General features: G+C 36.1%; 1 protein-coding gene and 2 non-coding genes across 3 annotated transcripts; 2 read left to right on the top strand and 1 right to left on the bottom strand.

The window, feature by feature from the left end:
- The first annotated feature begins 797 nt into the window (after positions 1-797).
- LOC112769927 (cuscuta receptor 1-like) lies at positions 798-2,840 on the top strand. The gene has a single exon (XM_025814376.2). The coding sequence runs from the start codon at positions 1,516-1,518 to the stop codon at positions 2,644-2,646; it is 1,131 nt and encodes a 376-aa protein (XP_025670161.1). The 5' UTR covers positions 798-1,515; the 3' UTR covers positions 2,647-2,840.
- A 9,356-nt stretch (positions 2,841-12,196) lies between these two features.
- On the bottom strand, positions 12,197-12,304 carry LOC112773387 (small nucleolar RNA R71). The gene has a single exon (XR_003187939.1). It is a non-coding gene; the product is annotated as a small nucleolar RNA R71 (small nucleolar RNA).
- Positions 12,305-21,385: 9,081 nt separating this feature from the next.
- LOC112773879 (small nucleolar RNA R71) lies at positions 21,386-21,493 on the top strand. The gene has a single exon (XR_003188403.1). It is a non-coding gene; the product is annotated as a small nucleolar RNA R71 (small nucleolar RNA).
- Positions 21,494-23,774: the final 2,281 nt, after the last annotated feature.

Below are 23,774 nucleotides of genomic sequence, written 5' to 3' on the forward strand. Positions count from 1 at the left end.
TAAATTATTAAAATTTTAAAATAATAATTATTTTTTATAAAAACAAAATAAAAATACTTTGATAGAATAAAAATAATAAAATATTTATTGTTCTTGTTCTATATTATTTTAGAATAGTTTAGTTATTTTTAAAATATTAGTAGTAAAGATATGTATTTTAAATTTTAATTTTAAGTTTTTGATTATTTTATATTTTTATTTACATAGAATCGAGTTAATCAGTTCAATAAATAATCCATCAGTTAAACCAATAACTCAGTAATCCAATAGCTTAACCGATTTGATCATCGATTCAATTCTGATAACTATGAGAATATTTATTCTCGGAATGTTTCAAATCTACTATTAAAGATTTGAATATTAATGCTTTTTTAAAAAATAAAATAAAAGAAAATTACAAACATACACCAAGTTCTCTTTAGGTGCAACCTGTTTTTCTTTTCTTATTTAAACCAAAATAATAAGTTGAAACAATTAAATATGATCATGTGTATATATAGCATCTAAACGTATTTCTCTATCTATTCTTGTAAAGCTTTGGCAAATCTAAGCAATTTGCAAGTCCTTAAATTAGGTCAATTATCTCTCAATGGATCTCTCCCAATTCAAGGTGAGCAAATCTTCATTGTTACCTCCAAAAAAATTTATCTTTTTACCCTCAGCTTTAATTTGAATACCCATGATGACATGATGTAAAATTGCATTCTAATCATGTTATATACTACTCATATGTAGGTTTATGTAAAATGAAACAACTAAAAGTGCTAGACTTATATGGAAATGCATTCGAAGGAACTTTGGATGCATGTGTGGCAAATTTGACATCGCTTCGAGTTCTTGATCTCTTCGGAAACTTCTTAAGCGGGAACGTTTTTGGACCTTGGATTTCTAGCCTTGCATTGTTGGAGACCCTTTCCCTGGGTATGAATTCATTTGAGGGCATATTCTCATTAAACATGTTGGCTAACCATTCAAAGCTTAAGGTGTTAGAACTCGAAGAAATGGATTCTGAAACGTTTCAAGTGCAAACCGAAACCTCCCCTTGGATTGCATCATTTCAATTGGAACAATTAGACATTTCCAGTTGCAAAGTCAACTCGCATACAAAAACACTTCCTTCTTTCCTTTCATCTCAGACCAGTTTGGAAATTATTGCCCTATTAGATAACGATCTAGTTGGTTCATTTCCCATCAATTGAAAGAAGTATACTTTGGCGGCAATTGTTTTACTGGACCTTTTGAACTACCCTTTGATCTAAATTATCATCACATGGATCAACTAGAGTTCTTGGACATATCAGACAACAAAATCCAAGGTGAGCTCCCCAGGAACATAGGAGTTGTCTTCCCAAATTTAATTCTTCTGGATGTGTCTAACAATAAGTTTGGCGGTCATATTCCCCAATCAATTGGAGAGATGGAAAATTTGACAACATTGTATCTTGAAATAACAGATTTTCTGGAAACTTACATGAGCACATTCTTAATGGATGCTTGTCATTGTCTAGTTTGATTATGGATAATAACCAGCTAAATGGAACACTTCCCAGTTTCACTGGAAATCCAAAGCTTGTCTTGTTATTTGCATCAAGGAACAATTTTCAGGGTTCTATAACGAGAGAGTTTTGCAGGCTTGGACTTGCCATTTTGGACCTCTCTTTCAATAACCTTTCTGGTACCTTACCACCATCTTGTTTAAATAGGTCGTTCATAAACTTGCAAGGAAATAGCATCACTGGTAAAATACCCGAGGCACCGACGAACATGTCAGTGTTGATGGATTTGAGTGACAATAAATTTACAGGAAGTATTCCAGAAAGTATATACAGTCTCCCGAATTTGAGGTATTTATTATTGGCAGGTAATGACCTACAAGGCCAACTTTCCAGTCAAATATGTCAGTTAAAAAATCTCCAGGCCTTAGACCTTTCACGCAACAACTTATCTGGCTTTATTCCTTCTTGCTTGAACAAGATACGATTTTCAGAAGAAAGTTATGATACACCGAGTAGAATACCTGGATTCTCTTCAAGAGGTGTAGACATCATCGAGAAAACTTTGATGCTTGTTTTGATGCTTTTGTTTATGGAACAGAAAGTGCAATTCACAATAAAAGCTTCTTCTCGTGAATATAAAGGTGATATACTTGAAGACATATCAGTATTAGATTTGTCATCTAACCAATTGACGGGAAAAATTCCTTATCAGATAGGAAATTTACGTGACCTTTATGCACTTAACCTGTCCAACAATAATCTGAGTGGATCAATTCCAAAGAGCTTCAAGAAATTGCAAAGTATAGAGAGCTTGGATCTTTCAAATAACAAATTGAGCGGACAGATCCCACTTGAGTTACAAGACTTGCACTCATTAGCTATCTTGAATGTGTCTTACAACAACTTATCAGGTAGTGATCAAGGACAATTTGGCACCTTTGGTGATAGCAACTACAAAGGAAACCCATATCTCTCTTGGGGTATTAGCAATAGAAGAATTGCAGCATCGCCACTATCTCCCATTCAATTGGATGAGGTAAACCACGATGATTCTTCAGTGGATTCCACTTCCTTCTATTGGAGTTTTGTTGCCACCTTTGTCACGGTGCTCTTGGCAATGCTGACGATCCTTTGGGTCAATCCTCATTAGCGCGGAGCGTGGTTTTATTTTATTGAAGGAGTTCTTCTCAAATGTTTTGGTGGACTTCTTAGAGATGCATTCTACTAGGAAAAAGAAAATTGTGTATGATCTATCTTGCTAGCTTGCTTAAGAAGCCATACTTGTATAGCATCACTCAAGAAGAATAAAGTTTGTATGCACTTCTGAACTATTTCTATCTCTCAAATTCCCATAACTTTGTTTTTAATGTCATTTAGTAGTTGTGTGCTAGTAATATGTTTTACTATCACAAATTCACAGTGTGCTAAATGTATGCTAAAATATGGTGTTATTAATTAGATAAAAAGTAAATATTAAATACATATTAAATTAGTTGTTATATATTTATATATAAATATATATTTTAATTTTTAATATATATTTTATATTTTAATATATATTTTATACAAATAATTAATTTTAGTTTTAATTTTAATTTTAATTTTAATATTAATTTTAATATACAATTAGCATCATTGTTAAATCAAACTTGATAAATTTTACGTTATTGCTGTCAACGAAAGAAGACTCAAGAAGATATTAATCATGCCAAATATCGTATAATTCAAAGGTTTCATTATCTATTCTATCATATGAAAATTTGAGTTTTTGTACTTATTCATAAAGTTAACGTGACATACTTTTAAGAGTATTTTTTTTTATTTTTTTTAACTCATTAAATATAATTCATTATGATGGATTAATTATATTAACTAATTAATTTAATTAGATATTTAAGTATCACACAATTTAATATTTTGTATATCAATTAATTGAATATAATAAATACAAATTAATTTAGTTAAAAGTTAATTGTTTTATAGTTTTCTATATATATAAATATGACAGAATAAAATTGTAAAAATAATCTTTTTATCACTTTAGTATTTTAACTCTTTTTTTTACGTGTAATTTTGTTTTGTACTAACTTTGTTTATTTAATGATAAAATATACTCGTGTTAATTTTATTATATAATAGTCTATTTTTCTCTCATATATTTTGATTTGTATAATTATTATTGATCTTGCTGTTAGTTTTTATTTTCTTGAATTGTTTTTTTTATGACATGATAATTTAAAAAAAAAAAGCAAAAAAAAATATAGCCAAAAATGGAGGCTAAAAGTCTAAAGCAGCAAGATCAGTCCTCAACATTATTATTATTGATATGAATTTTATTATTTCTTTTCTAACATTCTTTAATATGAGCTTTATTTCTTATTATTCTTTATTATTATTAATATTTTTATTATTTTTCTCTAATTATAATTCTCCTTATAATAATTTTTTGATAAAATATTTTTTTAGTCTAATAGATTTTTTTCTATTTTTGTCAAAAATAATATATATAAAAAGAAAAAAAGAAGATACAAATTAAATTTTAAAATTTAAATTTAAATAAAATGTGCAAAGTGCAACTATTGAATTGAAATCTAGAATTCATCATTTGATAGATTTAAACTCTTTGTATTATCGTCATTGAAAATTTCAAATACTATTATAAAATTTTAGATATTTTTTATCTTATTGTTCTTAAATTATACATTATACTGTTTATTTGAAGAGTTTTATTTTTTTTTAAATAAGTGTGACATTATATACTTTTTTGGATATAAAGAAATAATGAAGTTGAAGTGAATAACAAAATTAATTATATAATAAGATACAAATTTTTAGAATTTCTAACACAATTGACAAATTTTTTGTTTTAAAATAAAATAATTTCATTTCAATTTTAGTTCTTTCCATCCGATCTGATGAGAATTCTTTTCCTATGCCAATGGCTCCATTTTTTTTAAGATATCAATCTTATTTTAGCAAATAGAAATATATGACGGGCTTTAGGGGAAAAAAAAGGGAAGAGGGGCTCGCTTTTCAATCTTGCCGCACAACTCATATCGGCAAACTTCATTGTTTTGTTAAGGTTTCTACACTTTATGATGGAGCTGACATGACATACTCTGGAGAGTATTTCTCGGTTTAATTATTTTAACTCATTCAATACAATTTATTACAATAACTTAGCTATATCAGCTTATTGATTTGATTAGAATAGGAATGGCTTTGGTATACAGGAAAGGTGAAGAATAGGAACGTGGTTGGTATTATTATGGATAAGCAGTGGAAGAAGGACGCAGTGGATGCCAAGAGGGTGGGAGATCGGATCATCTCTATCAAACTTGTGGTGGAGGGAGGTGCTTTTCATGTGATTAGCGCCTATGCACCCCAAGTGGGTTTAGACGAACAACACAAGATAAGGTTTTGGGAGGATCTAGAGAGTTTGGTCTAAGGCATACTGGTGCACGAAATTGTGATCATCAATGGCGCCAACAACTTGGTACGCACAATTGTAATCTCAACTCTTTTTCACAATTCCGCACAACTAACCAACAAGTGTACTGGATCGTCCAAGTAATAAACCTTACGTGAGTAAGGGTCAATCCCACGGAGATTGTCGGCTTGAAGTAAGCTATGGTCATCTTGTAAATCTCAGTCAGGCGGATTCAAATGGTTATGGAGGATTGATAATTAAAAGATGAATAAAAGATAAAATAAGATAGAAATACTTATGTAATTCATTGGTGAGAATTTCAGATAAGCGTATGAAGATACTTTGCTCCTCCTGAACTTCTACTTTCCTATTGTCTTCATCCAATCATTCATACTCCTTTCCATGGCAAGCTGTATGTTGGGTTTCACCGTTGTCAATGGCTACCTCCCGTCCTCTTAGTGAAAATGGTCCAAATGCGCTGTCACCGCATGGCTAATCATCTGTCGGTTCTCGATCATGTTGGAATAGGATCCATTGATCCTTTTGTGTCTGTCACTACGCCCAACACTCGCGAGTTTGAAGCTCGTCACAGCCATCCCTTTCCAGATCCTACTCGGAATACCACAGACAAGGTTTAGACTTTCCGGATCTCAGGAATAGCCGCCAATAATTCTAGCCTATACCACGAAGGTTCTAATCTTAGATTAGAAACCCAAGAGATATACATTCAAGCTTGTTGCATGTAGAATGGAAGTGGTTGTCAGGCACGCGTTCATAGGTGAGAATGGTGATGAGTGTCACATAATCATCACATTCATCATGTTCTTGAGTGCGAATGAATATCTTAGAATAAGAATAAGCTTGAATTGAATAGAAAAACAATAGTACTTTACATTAATTCATGAAGAACAGCAGAGCTCCACACCTTAATCTATGGTATGTAGAAACTCCACCGTTGAAAATACATAAGAACAAGGTCTAGGCATGGCCGTGAGGCCAGCCCCCATAAAGATCTAAGATAGCATAAGACTAATCGAAGATGAAAATACAATAGCAGAAGGTCCTATTTATAGAGAACTAGTAGCCTAGGGTTTACTAAAATGAGTAAATGATGCAGAAATCTACTTCCAGGCCCACTTGGTGTGTGCTTGGGCTGAGCATTGAAGCTTTCACGTGTAGAGGCTTCTCTTGGAGTTAAACGCTAGCTTTTGTGCCAGTTTGGGCGTTTAACTCCAGCTTTTATGCCAGTTCTGGCGTTTTGACGCCAGAATTTTTATGCTGACTTGGAACGCCGGTTTGGGCCATCAAATATAAGGTAAAGTATGAACTATTATATATTGCTGGAAAGCCCACGATATCTACTTTCCAACGCAATTCAGAGCGCGCCAATTGGGCTTCTGTAGCTCCAGAAAATCCACTTCGAGTACAGGAAGGTCAGAATCCAACAGCATCTGCAGTCCTTTTTCAGCCTCTAAATCAGATCTTTCCTCAGGTCCCTCAATTTCAGCCAGAAAATACCTGAAATCATAGAAAACCACAAAACTCATAGTAAAGTTTAGAAATATAATTTTTAATTAAAAACTAATAAAAATATAATAAAAACTAACTAAAACATACTAAAAACTACCTAAAAATAGTGCCAAAAAGCGTATAAATTTTCCGCTCATCACAACACTAAACTTAAATTGTTGGTTGTCCCCAAGCAACTGAAAATCAAATAGGATAAAAAGAAGAGAATATACAATGAATTTCAAAAATATCTATGAAGATCAGTCTTAATTAGATGAGCGGGGCTATTAGCTTTTTGCTTCTGAATAGTTTTGGCATCTCACTTTATCCTTTGAAGTTCAGAATGATTGGCAACTATAGGAACTCAGAATTTAGATAGTGTTATTGATTCTCCTAGTTCAGTATGTTGATTCTTGAACACAGCTACTTTATGAGTCTTGGCCGTGACCCTAAGCACTTTGTTTTCCAGTATTACCACTGGATACAAAAATGTCACAGACACATAACTGGGTGAACCTTTTCAGATTGTGACTCAGCTTTGCTAGAGTCCCTAATTAGAGGTGTCCAGAGCTCTTAAGCACACTCTTTTTTTTTGCTTTGGACCACGACTTTAACCGCTCAGTCTCAAGCTTTTCACTTGACACCTTCACGCCACAAGCACATGGTTAGGGACAGCTTGGTTTAGCCGCTTAGGCCAGGATTTTATTCCTTTAGGCCTTCCTATCCACTGATGCTCTAAGCCTTGGGTCCTTTTTATTTTTACCCTTGCCTTTTGGTTTAAAGGGCAATTGGCTTTTTTTGCTTGCTTTTTTTTTTCGCCATTCTCTCTTTTTTTTTCTGCAAGCTTTTTATTCACTGCCTTTTCTTGCTTCAAGAATAATTTTTTATGATTTTTCAGATTATCAATAACATTTCTCCTTTTCCATCATTCTTTTAAGAGCCAACAATTTTAACATTCATAAACAACAAATTCAAAAATATGCACTGTTCAAGCATTCATTCAGAAAACAAAGAGGATTGCCACCACATCAAAATAATTAATCTGTTTTAAAATTCGAAATTCATGTACTTCTTTTTTTTTTTCTTTTTTTTAATTAAAATATTTTTTTATTTAAGAAAGGTGATAGATTCATAGGACGTTTCATAGCTTAAAGGCATAGACACTAAGACACTAATGATCATGTAGTAAAGACACAAACATAAATAAAACATAAAGCATAATTTTCGAAAAATAGAAAAATAAGAACAAGGAAATTAAAGAACGGGTCCACCTTAGTGATGGCGGCTTGTTCTTCATCTTGAAGATCTTATGGAGTGCTTGAGCTCCTCAATGTCTCTTCCTTGCTTTTGTTGCTCCTCCCTCATGACTCTTTGGTCTTCTCTAATTTCATGGAGGAGGATTGAATGCTCTTGGTGCTCCACCCTTATTTGTCCCATATTGGAACTTAATTCTTCAAGGGAGGTGTTAATTTTCTCCCAATAGTTTTCTGGAGGAAAATGCATCCCTTGAGGCATCTCAGGAACTTCATGATGAGGAATTTCCTCATGCTCTTGGTGAGGTTCTCTTGTTTGCTCCATCCCTTTCTTAGTGATGGGCTTGTCCTCATCAATGAGGATGTCTTCCTCTATGTCAATTCCAGTTGAATTGCAGAGGTGACTGATGAGCGGATAACTTATACGCTTTTTGGCATTGTTTTTACATAGTTTTTAGTATGATTTAATTAGTTTTTAATATATTTTTATTAGTTTTTAAATAAAAATCACATTTCTGGACTTTACTATGAGTTTGTGTGTTTTTCTGTGATTTCATATATTTTCTGGCTGAAATTGAGGGACCTGAGCAAAAATCTGATTCAGAGGCTGAAGAAGGACTGCAGATGCTGTTGGATTCTGACCTCCCTGCACTCAAAGTGGATTTTCTGGAGCTACAGAAGTCCAAATTATGCACTCTCAATTGCGTTGGAAAGTAGACATCCAGAGCTTTCCAGAAATATATAATAGTCCATACTTTGCCTGAGTTTTAATGATGCAAACTGGCGTTCAACTCCAAGGAAGACCTCTACACGTGAAAGCTTCAATGTTCAGTCCAAGCACACACCAAGTGGGCCCGAAAGTGGATTTCTGCATCATTTACTTATTTCTGTAACCCTAGTAACTAGTTTAGTATAAATAGAACATTTTACTATTGTGTTAGACATCTTTGGATTATCTTTTATCTTTTGATCATATTTTGATGATTGAACCCTCTTTGGGAGGCTGGCCATTCGGCCATGCATGGACCATTATCACTTATGTATTTTCAACGGTAGAGTTTCTACACACCATAGATTAAGGTGTGGAGCTCTGTTGTTCCTCATGAATTAATGCAAAGTACTATTGTTTTTCTATTCAATTAAAGCCTATTTCTTCTCTAAGATATTCATTCGCACACAAGAACATGATGAATGTGATGATTATGTGACGCTCATCACCATTCTCACTTATGAACGCGTGCCTGACAACCGCTTCCGTTCTACATGCAAACAAGCTTGAATGTGTATCTCTTAGCCTCCTGATCGTGAGATCAGAGTCTTCATGGTATAGGCTAGCATTATTGGCGGCCATTCTTGAGTCCGAAAAGTCTAAACCTTGTCTGTGGTATTCCGAGTAGGATCTGGGAAGGGATGGCTGTGACGAGCTTCAAACTCGTGAGTGCTGGGCGTAGTGACAGACGCAAAAGGATTACTGAATCCTATTCCAGTATGATCGAGAACCGACAGATGATTAGCCGTGCGGTGACAGCGCTTTTTGGACCATTTTCACTGAGAGGACGGGAAGTAGCCATTGACAACGGTGATGCCCTACATAAAGCTTGCCATGGAAAGGAGTATGAAGGATTGGATGAAGCAGTAGGAAAATAGAGGTTCAGAAGGAATAAAAGCATCTCCATACGCTTATCTGAAATTCTCACCAATGAATTACATAAGTATCTCTATCATTATTTTACGTTTTATTTATCTTTTCATTATTAAAACTCTATAACCATTTGAATCCGTCTGACTGAGATTTACAAGGTGACCATAGCTTGCTTTAAGCCGACAATCTCCATGGGATTGACCCTTACTCACGTAAGGTTTATTACTTGGATGACCCAGTGCACTTGCTAGTTAGTTGTTCGAAGTTGTGACAAAGAACTAAGATTATAAACGTGCGTATAAAGTTTTTGGCACCGTTACCAAGGAATGAACGATCACGATTTCGCATACCAAGTTTTTGGCGCCGTTACCGGGGAATGAACGATCACGATTTTGCATACCAAGTTTTTGGCGCCGTTGCCGGGGATTGTTCGAGTTTGGACAACTGACGGTTCATCTTGTTGCTCAGATTAGGTAATTTTATTTTAATTCTAAGCTTTTTATTTTTATTAATTTTATCTTTATTTTCGAAAAATTTTCAAAAAAAATATTTTTAAAATAAATAAATCATTCTATGTTCTTCAAAATTTTTAAGAATGAATTCTAGAGTTTCACGATGATCTGTTGAATTCTGGCTGGCTGTGAAGCCATGTCTAATCCTTTGGACCTAGATTTCAACTTATCATCACAAGAGTCCGTAGATTCTCATCTAATCAGCTGTTATATGTCTGATTTGTATTTGCTGAAACTTGGCTGGCCATTGGCCAGGTCTAGTGTTTTGGACTGGAGCTTTCACTGAAAGCTTGGCTGGCTAGTAAGCCATGTCTAATTCCTGGACCGGAACTTTAGACTAACATTTCATGATTCCTGGAATTCTTATTAAAAATTTTGAAATCCTTATTTTTCTTTCCAAATAATTTTCGAAAAATCCAAAAAAAATTTAATAAAATCATAAAAACAAAAAATTTGATGTTTCTTGTTTGAGTCTTGTGTCAAATTTTAAGTTTGGTGTCAATTGCATGCTTTTAATTTTTCTTTAAATTTTCGAAGAACACATGCATTGAGTCTCTTTCTTGTTCTTCATGATCTTCAAGTTGTTCTTGACAAGTCTTCTTGTTTGATCTTCATATTTTCTTGTTTTGTGTCTTTTCTTGTTTTTCATATGCATTTTCAATTTGTTAGTGTCTAAACATTAAAAATTTTTAAGTTTGGTGTCTTGCATATTTTCTTGTCTTAAAAATTTTCAAAAATAAGTTTTTGGTGTTCATCTTGACATTCAAAGTGTTCTTGGTTTTCATCTTGACATTCAAAGTGTTCTTGCATGCATCATGTGTTTTGATTCAGAATTTTCATGTTTTGAGTCTTTTTGTTGTTTTTCTCTTTCTTCATTAAAAATTCAAAAATAAAAAAAATATTTTTCCCTTATTCACTCATAAATTTTCGAAAATTTGAGTTGACTTTTTCAAAAATTTTTAAAATCTAGTTATTTTTTATGAGTCAAATCAAATTTTCAATTTAAAAATTCTATCTTTTTCAAATCTTTTAAAAAAAATCAAATCTTTTTCATTTTTCTTTAATAATTTTTAAATTTTCAAAATTTATTTTCAAAAATATTTTTTAATTCTATTTGATATTTTCGAAATTAATGCTAACAATTAATGTGATTGATTCAAAAAAATTTTAAGTTTGTTACTTACCTAGTAAGAAAGGTTCAATCTTTAAATTTTTAAATCATATCTTTTTGTTTCTTGTTAGACAAGTAATCAACTTTAATTTTCAAAATAAAATCTTTTTAAATTTCTTTTTCAATTTTTTTTTCAAAATAAGTTTCAATCACATCTTTTTCAAAATCTTTTCTAACTTCTTATCTTTTCAAAAATTGATTTTCAAATATTTTTCAATTAACTACTTGACTTTTTGTTTGATTTTAAAAGTTTACTATTTCAATCATATCTTTTTCAAAACTACCTAACTAATTCTCTCTCTAATTTTCGAAAATCACCTTCCTCTTTTTCAAAATTCCTTTTTAATTAACTAATTGTTTTAACTTTTAATTTAATTTAATTTTTCTTTTTTTTTAAATTTTTGAATTTTAATTTTAATTTTAAATTAAAAACAAAAATATTTTTCTCTTCTTTTAAATTATTTTTGAAAATTCTTCTCTCTCACCTTCTCCTAATTATTTATTCATCTACTAACACTTCTCTTCTTCTTAAAAATTCGAACCATCTCCCTCTTTCTGTGTTCGAATTTCTTTTCTTCTTCTACTCACATAAAGGAATCTCTATACTGTGACATAGAGGATTTCTCTTCTTTTCTGTTTTCTTCTTTTTCATATGAGCAGGAACAAGGATAAGAGCATTCTTGTTGAAGCCGATCCTGAACCTGAAAGGACTCTAAAGAGGAAGCTAAGGGAAGCTAAAGCACAACTCTCTGGAGAAAATCTGACAGAAATTTTCGAAAAAGAAGGAGACATGGCCGAAAATAATAACAATGCATGAAAGATGCTTGGTGACTTTACTGCACCCAATTTCAACTTACATGGAAGAAGCATCTCAATCCCAGCCATTGGAGCAAACAATTTTGAGCTAAAGCCTCAATTAGTTTCTCTGATGCAACAGAACTGCAAGTTTCATGGACTTCCATCAGAAGATCCTTTTCAGTTCTTAACTGAATTCTTGCAGATCTGTGATACTGTCAAGACCAATGGGGTTGACTCCGAGGTCTACAGGCTTATGCTTTTCCCGTTTGCTGTAAGAGACAGAGCTAGAATATGGTTGGACTTTCAACCTAAAGATAGACTGAACTCTTGGGATAAGCTAGTCACGTCTTTCTTAGCCATGTTCTTTCCTCCTCAAAAGCTTAGCAAGCTTAGAGTGGATGTTCAAACCTTCAAACAGAAAGAAGGTGAATCCCTCTATGAAGCTTGGGAGAGATACAAGCAACTGACCAAAAAGTGTCCTTCTGACATGCTTTCAGAATGGACCATCCTGGATATATTCTATGATGGTCTGTCTGAGTTATCAAAGATGTCATTGGACCATTCTGCAGGTGGATCCATTCACCTAAAGAAAAATCCTACAGAAGCTCAGGAACTCATTGACATGGTTGCAAATAACCAGTTCATGTACACTTCTGAAAGGAATCCTGTGAGTAATGGGACGCCTCAGAGGAATGGAGTTCTTGAAATTGATACTCTGAATGCCATATTGGCTCAGAACAAAATATTGACTTAGCAAGTCAATATGATTTCTCAGAGTCTGAATGGATTGCAAGCTCCATCCAACAGTATTAAAGAAGCATCTTCTGAAGAAGAAGCTTATGATCCTGAGAACCCTGCAATAGCTGAGGTGAATTACATGGGTGAACCCTATGGAAACACCTATAATCCCTCATGGAGAAATCATCTAAATTTCTCATGGAAGGATCAACAAAATCCTTAACAAGGCTTTAATAATGGTGGAAGAAACAGGTTTAGCAATAGCAAACCTTTTCCATCATCCACTCAGCAACAGATAGAGAATTCTGAGCAGAATCCATCTAGCTTAGCAAATATAGTCTCTGATCTATCTAAGGCCACTTTAAGTTTCATGAATGAAACAAGGTCCTCCATTAGAAATTTGGAGGCACAAGTGGGCCAGCTGAGTAAAAGGGTCACTGAAACCCCTCCTAGTACTCTCTTAAGTAATACAGAAGAGAATCCAAAAAGAGAGTGCAAGGCCATTACCTTACTTGGTGTGGCCGAACCCAAAGAGGAGGAGGAGGACGTGAATCCTAGTGAGGAAGACCTCCTGGGACGCTCAATGACCAATAAGGAGTTTCCCTTTGAGGAACCAAAGGAATCTGAGGCTCATCAAGAGACCATAGAGATTCCATTGAACCTTCTTTTACCATTCATGAGCTCTGATGACTATTCATCTTCTGAAGAAGATGAAGACATTGCTGAAGAGCAAGTTGCTCAATATTTAGGAGCAATCATGAAGCTGAATGCCAAATTATTTGGTAATGAGACTTGGGAAGATGAACCTCCCTTGCTCACCAATGAACTAAATGCATTGGATAGGCAGAAATTACCTCAAAAGAAATAGGATCCTGGTAAATTTCTAATTCCCTGTAACATAGGCACCATGACCTTTGAGAAGGCTCTGTGTGACCTGGGGTCGGGCATAAACTTAATGCCACTCTCTGTAATGGAGAAACTGGGAATCTTTGAGGTGCAAGCTGCCAGAATCTCATTAGAGATGGCAGACAACTCAAGAAAACAGGCTTATGGATAAGTAGAGGATGTGTTAGTAAAGGTTGAAGGCCTTTACATCCCTGCTGATTTCATAATCCTAGACACTGGGAAGGATGAGGATGAATCCATCATCCTTGGAAGATCCTTCCTAGCCACAGCAAAAGATGTGATTGATGTGGACAGAGGAGAGTTAGTCCTTCAACTGAATGAGGACTACCTTGTATTTAAGACTCAAGGTTCTCCTTCGGTAACCATGGAGAGGAAGCATGAAAAGCTTCTCTCACTGCTGAGTCAACCAAAGCCCCCACAGTCAAACTCTAAGTTTGGTATTGGGAGGCCACAACCAAACTCTAAGTTTGGTGTTGAATCCCCACATTCAAACTCTAAGTTTGGTGTTGGGAGGTCCCAACAATGCTCTGAACATCTGTAAGGCTCCATGAGAGCTCACTGTCAAGCTATTGACATTAAAGAAGCGCTTGTTGGGAGGCAACCCAATGTTATTTAATTATATCTATTTTATTTTTATTGTTATTTCATGTTTTATTAGGTTGATGATCATATGAAGTCACAAGAACAACTGAAAAATTAAAAATAGAATCAAAAACAGCAGAAGAAACAGCACACCCTAGAGGAAGAGCACTCTGGCATTTAAACGCCAGAAACAAGCATCAACCTGGCATTAAACGCCAGAAACAGGCTACATTTGGGCGTTTAACACCAAAAACAGGCAGCAGTCTGGCGTTAAATGCCAGGATTGCACTGCAAGGGCGTTTACACGCCTAATAGGAGCATGGATGATACCTCCTTGACCCCTCTGGATCTGTAGACCCCACAGGATCCCCACCTACCCCACCTATTCTTCCCTCCTCTTCACACCTTTTCATAACACTCTTCCCCAAATACCCTTCACCAATCACCTCCATACCTCTTCCCCAAATGCCCTTAACCACTCACATCCATCCACTCTTCCCCATAAACCCCACCTACCTCTAAAATTCAAATTCTTTTCCCTCCCAAACCCAACCCTAATGGCCGAAACCTACCCTCCACCCCACCCCTATATAAACACCTCAACACTACTCCATTTTTGCACATTACAACCATCACTTCTACCCCTTGGCCGAATACACCTTCTCCCTCTATCACCTCCATTTTCTTCTTCTTCTACTACTTTCTTTCTTCTTTTGCTCGGGGACGAGCAATCCTTTTAAGTTTGGTGTGGTAAAAGCATTGCTTTTTATTTTTCCATAACCATTAATGGCACCTAAGGCCAGAGAAACCTCAAGAAAGAGGAAAGGGAAGGCAATTGCTTCCACCTCTGAGTCATGGGAGATGGAGAAATTCATCTCAAAAGCTCATCACTAAGAAATGGATGGAGCAAACAAGAGAGCCCACTCATGGACCTCAATAAGAGCATGAGGAAATTCCTCACCATGAAATTCTTGAGATACCTCAGGGGATGCACTTTCCTCCACAAAACTATTGGGAGCAAATCAACACCTCCCTAGGAGAATTAAGTTTCAACATGGGACAACTAAGGATGGAACACCAAGAGCAATCCATCATTCTCCATGAAATTAGAGAAGATCAAAGAGCTATGAGGAAGGAGCAACAAAGACAAGGAAGAGACATAGAGGAGCTCAAGAACACCATTGGTTCTTCAAGAGGAAGAAGACACCACCCTCACTAAGGTGGACCCGTTCCTTAATCTCATTGTTCTTATTTTTCTGTTTTTCGTTTACTATGCTTTATGTTTTATTTATGTTTGTGTCTTTATTACATGATCATTAGTGTTTAAGTGTCTATGTCTTAAAGCTATGGATGTCCTATGAATCCATCACCTATCTTAAATGAAAACTGTTCTAAAAACAAAAGAACAAGAAGTACATGGTTTAGAATTCATCCTTGAAATTAGTTTAATTATTTTGATGTGGTGACAATACTTTTTGTTTTCTGAATGAATGCTTGAACAGTGCATATGTCTTTTGATATTATTGTTTATGAATGTTAAATATGTTGGCTCTTGAAAGAATGATGAAAAAAGAGAAATGTTATTGATAATCTGAAAAATCATAAAATTGATTCTTGAAGCAAGAAAAAGTAGTGAATACAAAAGCTTGCGAAAAAAAAAGAAGAGAAAAGAAAAATGGCGAAAAAAAAAGAGAGAAAGAAAAAGAAAAAGCAAGCAGAAAAAGCCAAAAGCTCTTTAAACCAAAAGGCAAGAGAAAAAAGCCAATAGCCCTTAAAACCAAAAGGCAAGGGTAAAAAGGATCCAAGGCTTTGAGCATTAATGGATAGGAGGGCCTAAAGGAATAAAATCATGGCCTAAGCGGCTAAACCAAGCTGTCCCTAGCCATGTGCTTGTGGCGTGAAGGTGTCAAGTGAAAAGCTTGAGACTGAGCGGTTAAAGTCAAGGTCCAAAGCAAAAAAAAAAGTGTGCTTAAGAACCCTGGACACCTCTAATTGGGGACTTTAGCAAAGCTGAGTCACAATCTGAAAAGGTCCACCCAGTTATGTGTCTGTGGCATTTATGTATCCGGTGGTAATACTGGAAAACAAAGTGCTTAGGGCCACGGCCAAGACTCATAAAGTAGCTGTGTTCAAGAATCAACATAATGAACTAGGAGAATCAATAACACTATCTAAATTCTAAGTTCCTATAGATACCAATCATTCTGAACTTCAATGGATAAAGTGAGATGCCAAAACTATTCAAGAGGCAAAAAGCTACTAGTCCCGTTCATCTGATCGGAGCTAAGTTTCATTGATATTTTGGAATTCATAGTATATTCTCTTATTTTTATCCTATTTGATTTTTAGTTGCTTGGGGACAAGAAACAATTTAAGTTTGGTGTTGTGATGAGCGGATAATTTATACGCTTTTTTGCATTGTTTTTACATAGTTTTTAGTATGATTTAGTTAGTTTTTAATACATTTTTATTATTTTTTAAATAAAAATCACATTTTTGGACTTTACTATGAGTTTGTGTGTTATTCTGTGATTTCAGGTATTTTCTGGCTGAAATTGAGGGACCTAAGCAAAAATCTGATTCAGAGGCTGAAGAAGTACTGCAGATGCTGTTGGATTCTGACCTTCCTGCACTCAAAGTGGATTTTCTGGAGCTACAGAAGTCCAAATGGCAATATATAATAGTCCATATTTTTTCCGAGTTTAGATGATGCAAACTGGCATTCAACGCCAGCTTTCTGCCCTATTCTAGCGTTAAACGCCAGAAACAAGTTGCAAAGCAGAGTTAAACGCCAAAAATAAGTTACAAACTGGCGTTCAACTCCAAGGAAGACCTCTACACGTGAAAGCTTCAATGCTCAGCCAAAGCACACACCAAGTGGGCCCGGAAGTGGATTTCTGCATCATTTACTTATTTCTGTAACCCTAGTAACTAGTTTAGTATAAATAGAACTTTTTACTATTGTATTAGACATCTTTGGATTATCTTTTATCTTTTGATCATGTTTTGATGATTGAACCCTCTTTGGGAGGCTGGCCATTCGGCCATGCCTGGACCATTATCACTTACGTATTTTCAACGGTAGAGTTTCTACACACCATAGATTAAGGTGTGGAGCTCTACTGTTCCTCATGAATTAATGCAAAGTACTATTATTTTTCTATTCAATTCAAGCCTTTTTCTTCTCTAAGATATTCATTCGCACATAAGAACATGATGAATGTGATGATTATGTGACGCTCATCACCATTCTCACTGATGAACGCGTGCCTGACAACCACTTCCGTTCTACATGTAAATAAGCTTGAATGTATATCTCTTAGCCTCCTGATCGTGAGATCAGAGTCTTCGTGGTATAGGCTAGCATTATTGGCGGCCATTCTTGAGATCCGGAAAGTCTAAACCTTGTCTGTGGTATTCTGAGTAGGATCTGGGAAGGGATGGCTGTGACGGGCTTCAAACTCGCGAGTGCTGGGCGTAGTGACAGATGCAAAAGGATTACTGAATCCTATTCCAGTATGATCGAGAACCAACTGATGATTAGCCATGCGGTGACACGCGCATTTTGGACCATTTTCACTGAGAGGATGGGAAGTAGCCATTGACAATGGTGATGCCCTACATAAAGCTTGCCATGGAAAGGAGTATGAAGGATTGGATGAAAGCAGTAGAAAAACAGAGGTTCAGAAGGAATAAAAGCATCTCCATACGCTTATCTGAAATTCTCACCAATGAATTACATAAGTAGCTCTATCTTTATTTTACGTTTTATTTATCTTTTCATTATTAAAACTCTATAACCATTTGAATCTGCCTGACTGAGATTTACAAGGTGACCATAGCTTGCTTCAAGCTGACAATCTCCGTGGGATCGACCCTTACTCACGTAAGATTTATTACTTGGACGACCCAGTGCACTTGCTGGTTAGTTGTGCGAAGTTGTGACAAAGAACTAAGATTATGAACATGCGTATAAAGTTTTTGGCGCCGTTACCAAGGAATGAACGATCACGATTTTGAATACCAGTGACAAATGAGATGAGGGAAGGCTAACCTTGCCAAAGTAGAGGACTTGTCCGCCACCTTGTAGAGTTCTAGGGATATAACCTCATGAACTTCTACTTCCTCTCCAATCATGATGCTATGGATCATGATAGCCCGGTCTATAGTAACTTCAGACCAGTTGCTAGTAGGAATGATTAAGCGTTGGATGAACTCCAACCATCCCCTAGTCACGGGCTTGAGGTCATGCCTTCTTAGTTAAACCGGCTTCCCTCTTGAATCTCTCTTCCATTGAGCGCCCTCTTCACAAATGTCTATGAGGACTTGGTCCAACCTTTGATAAAAGTTGACCCTTCTAGTGTAGGGGCGTGCATCTCCTTGCATCATGGGCAAGTTGAATGCCAACCTTACATTTTCTGGACTAAAATCTAAGCATTTTCCCCGGACCATTGTAAGCCAATTCTTTGGGTCCGGGTTCACACTTTGATCATGGTTCTTGGTGATCCATGCATTGGCATAAAACTCTTGAACCATTAAGATTCTAACTTGTTGAATCGGGTTGGTGAGAACTTCCCAACCTTTTCTTTGAATCTCATGTCGGATCTTCGGATATTCACCATTTTTGAGTTTGAAAGGGACCTCGGGGATCACCTTCTTCTTGGCCACATCTTCATAGAAGTGGTCTTGATGGACCTTTGAGATGAATCTCTCCATCTCCTATGACTCGGAGGTGGAAGCTTTTGCCTTCCCTTTCCTCTTTCTTAAGGTTTCTTTGGCCTTTGGTGCCATCAATGGTTATGGAAAAACAAAAAGCTTTAGCTTTTACCACACTAAACTTAGAAGGTTTGCTCGTCCTCGAGCAAAAAAAGAAAGAAAAGAGTAGAAGAAGAAAATGGAGGAGATGGAGGGGGTTTGTGGTTCGGCCAAGGGGGAGAAGTAGAGTGTATGATGTGTGAAAATGAATGAGTGAATATGGGTTTATATAGGAGTGGAGAGAGGGGTAGGGTTCGGCCATGTATGGGTGGGTTTGGGAGGGAAAGTGGTTTGAATTTGAATGGTAAGGTGGGTGGGATTTTATGATGGATGGATGTGGATTGGGAAAGAGATTATGGAGAAGAGGGTAGGATTTGATAGGAGAGGGTTTTTTTTGGGGAAGAGGTATTGAGATGATTGGTGAAGGGTATTATGGGAAGGTGTGAAGAAGAGAGAGAGAGATGAGGTAGGTGGGGATCCTGTGGGGTCCACAGATCCTGAGGTGTTAAGGATTTCTCATCCCTGCACTATATTGGCGTGTAAACGCCCCCTTGATTGCCAATCCTGGCATTAAACGCCAGGTTGCTGCCCATTTCTGGCGTTTAACGCCAACTTTTCTCCCCTTTCTGGCGTTTAAACGCCAGCTTTTCTCCCTTTTCTGCCGTTAAACGCCAGTTATGTGTCTCTTTCTGGCGTTAAACGCCAGTCTGGTGCCCATTCTGCTACCCTTACTAGCGTTTAAACGCCAGCAAGCTTCTCCTCCAGGATGTGCTATTTTTAATGCTGTTTTTCATTCTGTTTTTGCTTTTTCAGTTGTTTTTGTGACTTCACATGATTATCAACCTACAGAAAACTTAAAATAACAATGGAAAATAAATAGATATGATTAAATAAAATTGGGTTGCCTCCCAACAAGCGCTTCTTTAATGTCAATAGCTTGACAGTGGACTCTCATGGAGCCTCACAGATACTTAGAGCATGATGATGGCCTCCCAACACCAAACTTAGAGTTTGAATGTGGGGGCTCTATTTGACTCTGCATTGAGAGAAGCTTTTCATGCTTCCTCTCCATGGTTACAGAGGGAGATCCTTGAGCTTTAAACACACGGGAGTCCTCATTCATGTGAAGAACCAATTCTTCTCTGTCAACATCAATCACAGCTTTTGTTATGGCTAGGAAGGGTCTGCCAAGGATGATGGATTCATCCATACTCTTCCCAGTGTCTAGGATTATGAAGTCAGCAGGGATGTAGTGGCCTTCAACCTTTATTAGAACATCCTCTACAAGTCCATAAGCCTGTTTCCTTGAATTGTCTGCCATCTCTAGTGAGATTCTTACAGCTTGCACCTCAAGGATCCCTAGTTTCTCCATTACAGAGAGAGGCATGAGGTTTATACTTGACCCCAGGTCACACAGAGCCCTCTCAAAGGTCATGGTGCCTATGGTACAAGGTATTGAGAACTTTCCAGGATCCTGTCTCTTCTGAGGTAATCTCTGCCTAGTCAAGTCATCCAGTTCTTTGGTGAGCAAAGGGGGTTCATCTTTCCAAGTCTCATTACCAAATAACTTGGCATTTAGCTTCATGATTGCTCCAAGTTACTTAGCAACTTGCTCTTTAGTAACATCTTCATCCTCTTCAGAGGAAGAATACTCATCAGAGCTCATGAATGGCAGAAGTAAATTCAATGGAATCTCTATGGTCTCAGTGTGAGCCTCAGATTCCCATGGTTCCTCATTAGGGAACTCCTCGGAGACCAGCAGACATCCATTGAGATCTTCCTCAGTGGAAATCACTGCCTTTCCCTCCTCTATGCATTCGGCCATGTGGGACGTGTTTATAGCCTTGCACTCTCTCTTTGGGTTCTCTTCTGTATTGCTTGGGAGAGTACTAGGAGGGAGTTCAGTAACTTTCTTACTCAGCTGACCCACTTGTGCCTCCAAATTTCTAATAGAGGACCTTGCTTTAGTCATGAAACTGAGTGTGGTATTGGATAGATCAGAGACTACAGTTGCTAAGTCAGAGTGGCTCTGCTTAGAATTCTCTGTCTGTTGCTGAGAAGATGATGGAAAAGGCTTACTATTGCTAAACCTATTTCTTCTACCATTACTGTTGTTGAAGCCTTGCTGGGGCCTCTGTTGGTCCTTCCATGAGAGATTTGGATGATTTCTCCATGAAGGATTATAGGTGTTTCGATAGGGTTCTTCCATGTAATTCACCTCTTTCATTGATGGGTTCTCAAGATCATAAGCTTCTTCTTCAGATGAAGCTTCTTTGGTACTGCCTGTTGCTGCTTGCATTCCAGACAGACTCTGAGAAATCATATTGACTTGCGGAGTCAATATTTTATTCTGAGCCAGTATGGCATTCAGAGTATCAATCTCAAGAACTCCTTTCTTCTGATTTGTCCCATTATTCATGGGATTCCTTTCAGAAGTGTACATGTATTGGTTATTTGCAACCATCTCAATGAGTTCCTGAGCTTCTGCAGGCGTCTTCTTCAGATGAAGAGATCCTCCAGCAGAGCTCTCCAATGACATCTTGGACAGTTCAGACAGACCATCATAGAAGATACCTATGATGCTCCATTCAGAAAGCATGTCAGAAGGACACCTTCTGATCAATTGCTTGTATCTTTCCCAAGCTTCATAGAGGGATTCACCTTCCTTCCGTTTGAAGCTCTGGACTTCCACTCTAAGCTTACTCAATTTTTGAGGTGGAAAAAATTTGGCCAGAAAAGCACTGACCAGCTTTTCCCAAGAGTTCAAGCTTTTCTTAGGTTGTGAATCTAACTATGTTCTAGCTCTGTCTCTTACAGCAAAAGGGAAGAGCATAAGTCTGTAGACCTTAGGGTCAACCCCATTGGTCTTGACAGTGTCACAGATTTGCAAGAATTCAGCTAAAAACTGATGAGGATCTTCCAATGGAAGTCCATGAAACTTGCAATTCTGTTGCATTAGAGAAACTAATTGAGGCTTCAGCTCAAAGTTGTTTGCTCCAATGGCAGGGATAGAGATGCTTCTCCCATAGAAGTCGGGAGTAGGTGCAGTAAAGTCACCAAGCACCTTCCTTGCATTGTTGGCATTGTTGTTGTTTTTGGCTGCCATGGCTTCTTCTTGTTTGAAAATTTCTGTTAGGTCCTCTCCAGAGAGTTTTGCTTTAGCTTCTCTTAGCTTTCTCTTCAAGGTCCTTTCAGGTTCAGGATCAGCTTTAACAAGAATGCCTTTGTCCTTGCTCCTGCTCATATGAAAGAGAGAAGAAGAAAGTATGGAATTTTCTATGTCACAGTATAGAGATTCCTTGAGATGTCAGAGGAAAAGAAGAATAGAAGGAGGAGGTAGAAAGGAGAGAATTCGAACTTATAGAGAGAGGGAGTCCGAATTGCACTTTGAGGAAGAGTGCTAGTCCCTTAAATAGAAGAAGGTGAGAAGGGGGAAAAGAATTTTAGAAATTAAATTTTGAAATGATTAAAAGAAATTTTGAAAAAAATTGATTGATGATTTTCGAAAATTAAAATTGAGAAAGTAGTTAAGTGATTTTGAAAAAGATTTTGAAATTAGAAATAAAAAAAGATATGATTGAAAATTATTTTGAAAAAGATGCGGTTGAGAAGATATGATTGAGAAAACATGGTTTAAAAAAAATATGATTGACAAACAATTAAAAATATTTGATTTTTAAAATTAATGCCTTGGCTAACAAGAAATTTGAAGGATATGATTCTAACATTCAATTATTGAACCTTTCTTAACAAGGAAGAAATTTTTGAATCACATCTCTAATTGTTAGCAAGGATTTTTGAAAATAGTAAAAAATGAAAAGAAATTGATTTTGAAAAGATATGATTGAAAATATATGATTTGAAAAAGATTTCATTTTGAAAAATTATGAAAATTTGAAAAAGATTTGAATTAAAATTAAAATCTTTCCTCTTGTGCCATCCTGGGGTTAAACGCCCAGAATGGTATCCATTCTGGCGTTTAACGCCCAAAATACTACCCTTTTGGCCCTGGCTGGCGTTTAAACGCCAGTTTTCCTTCCTCACTGGGCGTTTTGAATGCCCAGCTTTTTCTGTGTAATTCATCTGCTGCGTGTTTTGAACCTTCAATTCTCTGTATTATTGACTTGAAAAGACATAATTTTGAAACTTTTTTTTTTAAATTTTAATGATGAGAAACAATAAAATGAAACTAATCATGGAAAACTAAGATCAAATAAACAATGCATGCAAGACACCAAACTTAAAAATTTTCATATTAGAGACACTAACAAATTGAAAATGCGTATAAAAAACAACAAAAGACTTAAAACAATAGAATTTAAAGATTAGAACCAAGCAAATCATCAAGAACAACATAATGCATATATTCCAAAAATGCAAGAAGAATAAAGACATGCAATTGACACCAAACTTAAAAATTGACACTGGACTCAAACAGAAGACACAAAATATTTTTGGTTTTTATCATTTAAAAATTTTTTGTAAATTTTTTTTTGAAAATTATTTGGAAAAGAAAAATAAGGATTTTAAAATTTTTAATAGGAATTTCCAAGAATCATGCAATGTTAGTCTAAAGCTTCAGTCTAAAAAGATTAGACATGGCTAGCCAAGCTTCAGCAAGACATTACATACAACAGCCAAATTGATGAGAATCAATAAGCTTTTGTGATGATAAAAACATCATCTGAAACTCTAGAATTCATTCTTAAAAATTCTGAAGAATAAAAATAAAATAAAGTTACCTAATCTAAGCAACAAGATGAACCGTCAGTTGTCCAAACTCGAACAATCCCCGGCAACGGCGCCAAAAACTTGGTGCACGAAATTGTGATCATCTATGGCGCCAACAACTTGGTACGCACAATTGTAATCTCAACTCTTTTTCACAATTTCGCACAACTAACCAGCAAGTGTACTGAGTCGTCCAAGTAATAAACCTTACGTGAGTAAGGGTCGATCCCACGGAGATTGTCGGCTTGAAG

Source organism: Arachis hypogaea, chromosome 18, assembly GCF_003086295.3.
Source record: "Arachis hypogaea cultivar Tifrunner chromosome 18, arahy.Tifrunner.gnm2.J5K5, whole genome shotgun sequence".
NCBI classification, from domain to species: Eukaryota; Viridiplantae; Streptophyta; class Magnoliopsida; order Fabales; family Fabaceae; genus Arachis; species Arachis hypogaea.

Bases quoted from the DNA above. Each gene is read 5' to 3' on its own strand.
- LOC112769927 (XM_025814376.2), top strand. From the start codon at position 1,516: ATGGATAATAACCAGCTAAATGGAACACTTCCCAGTTTCACTGGAAAT.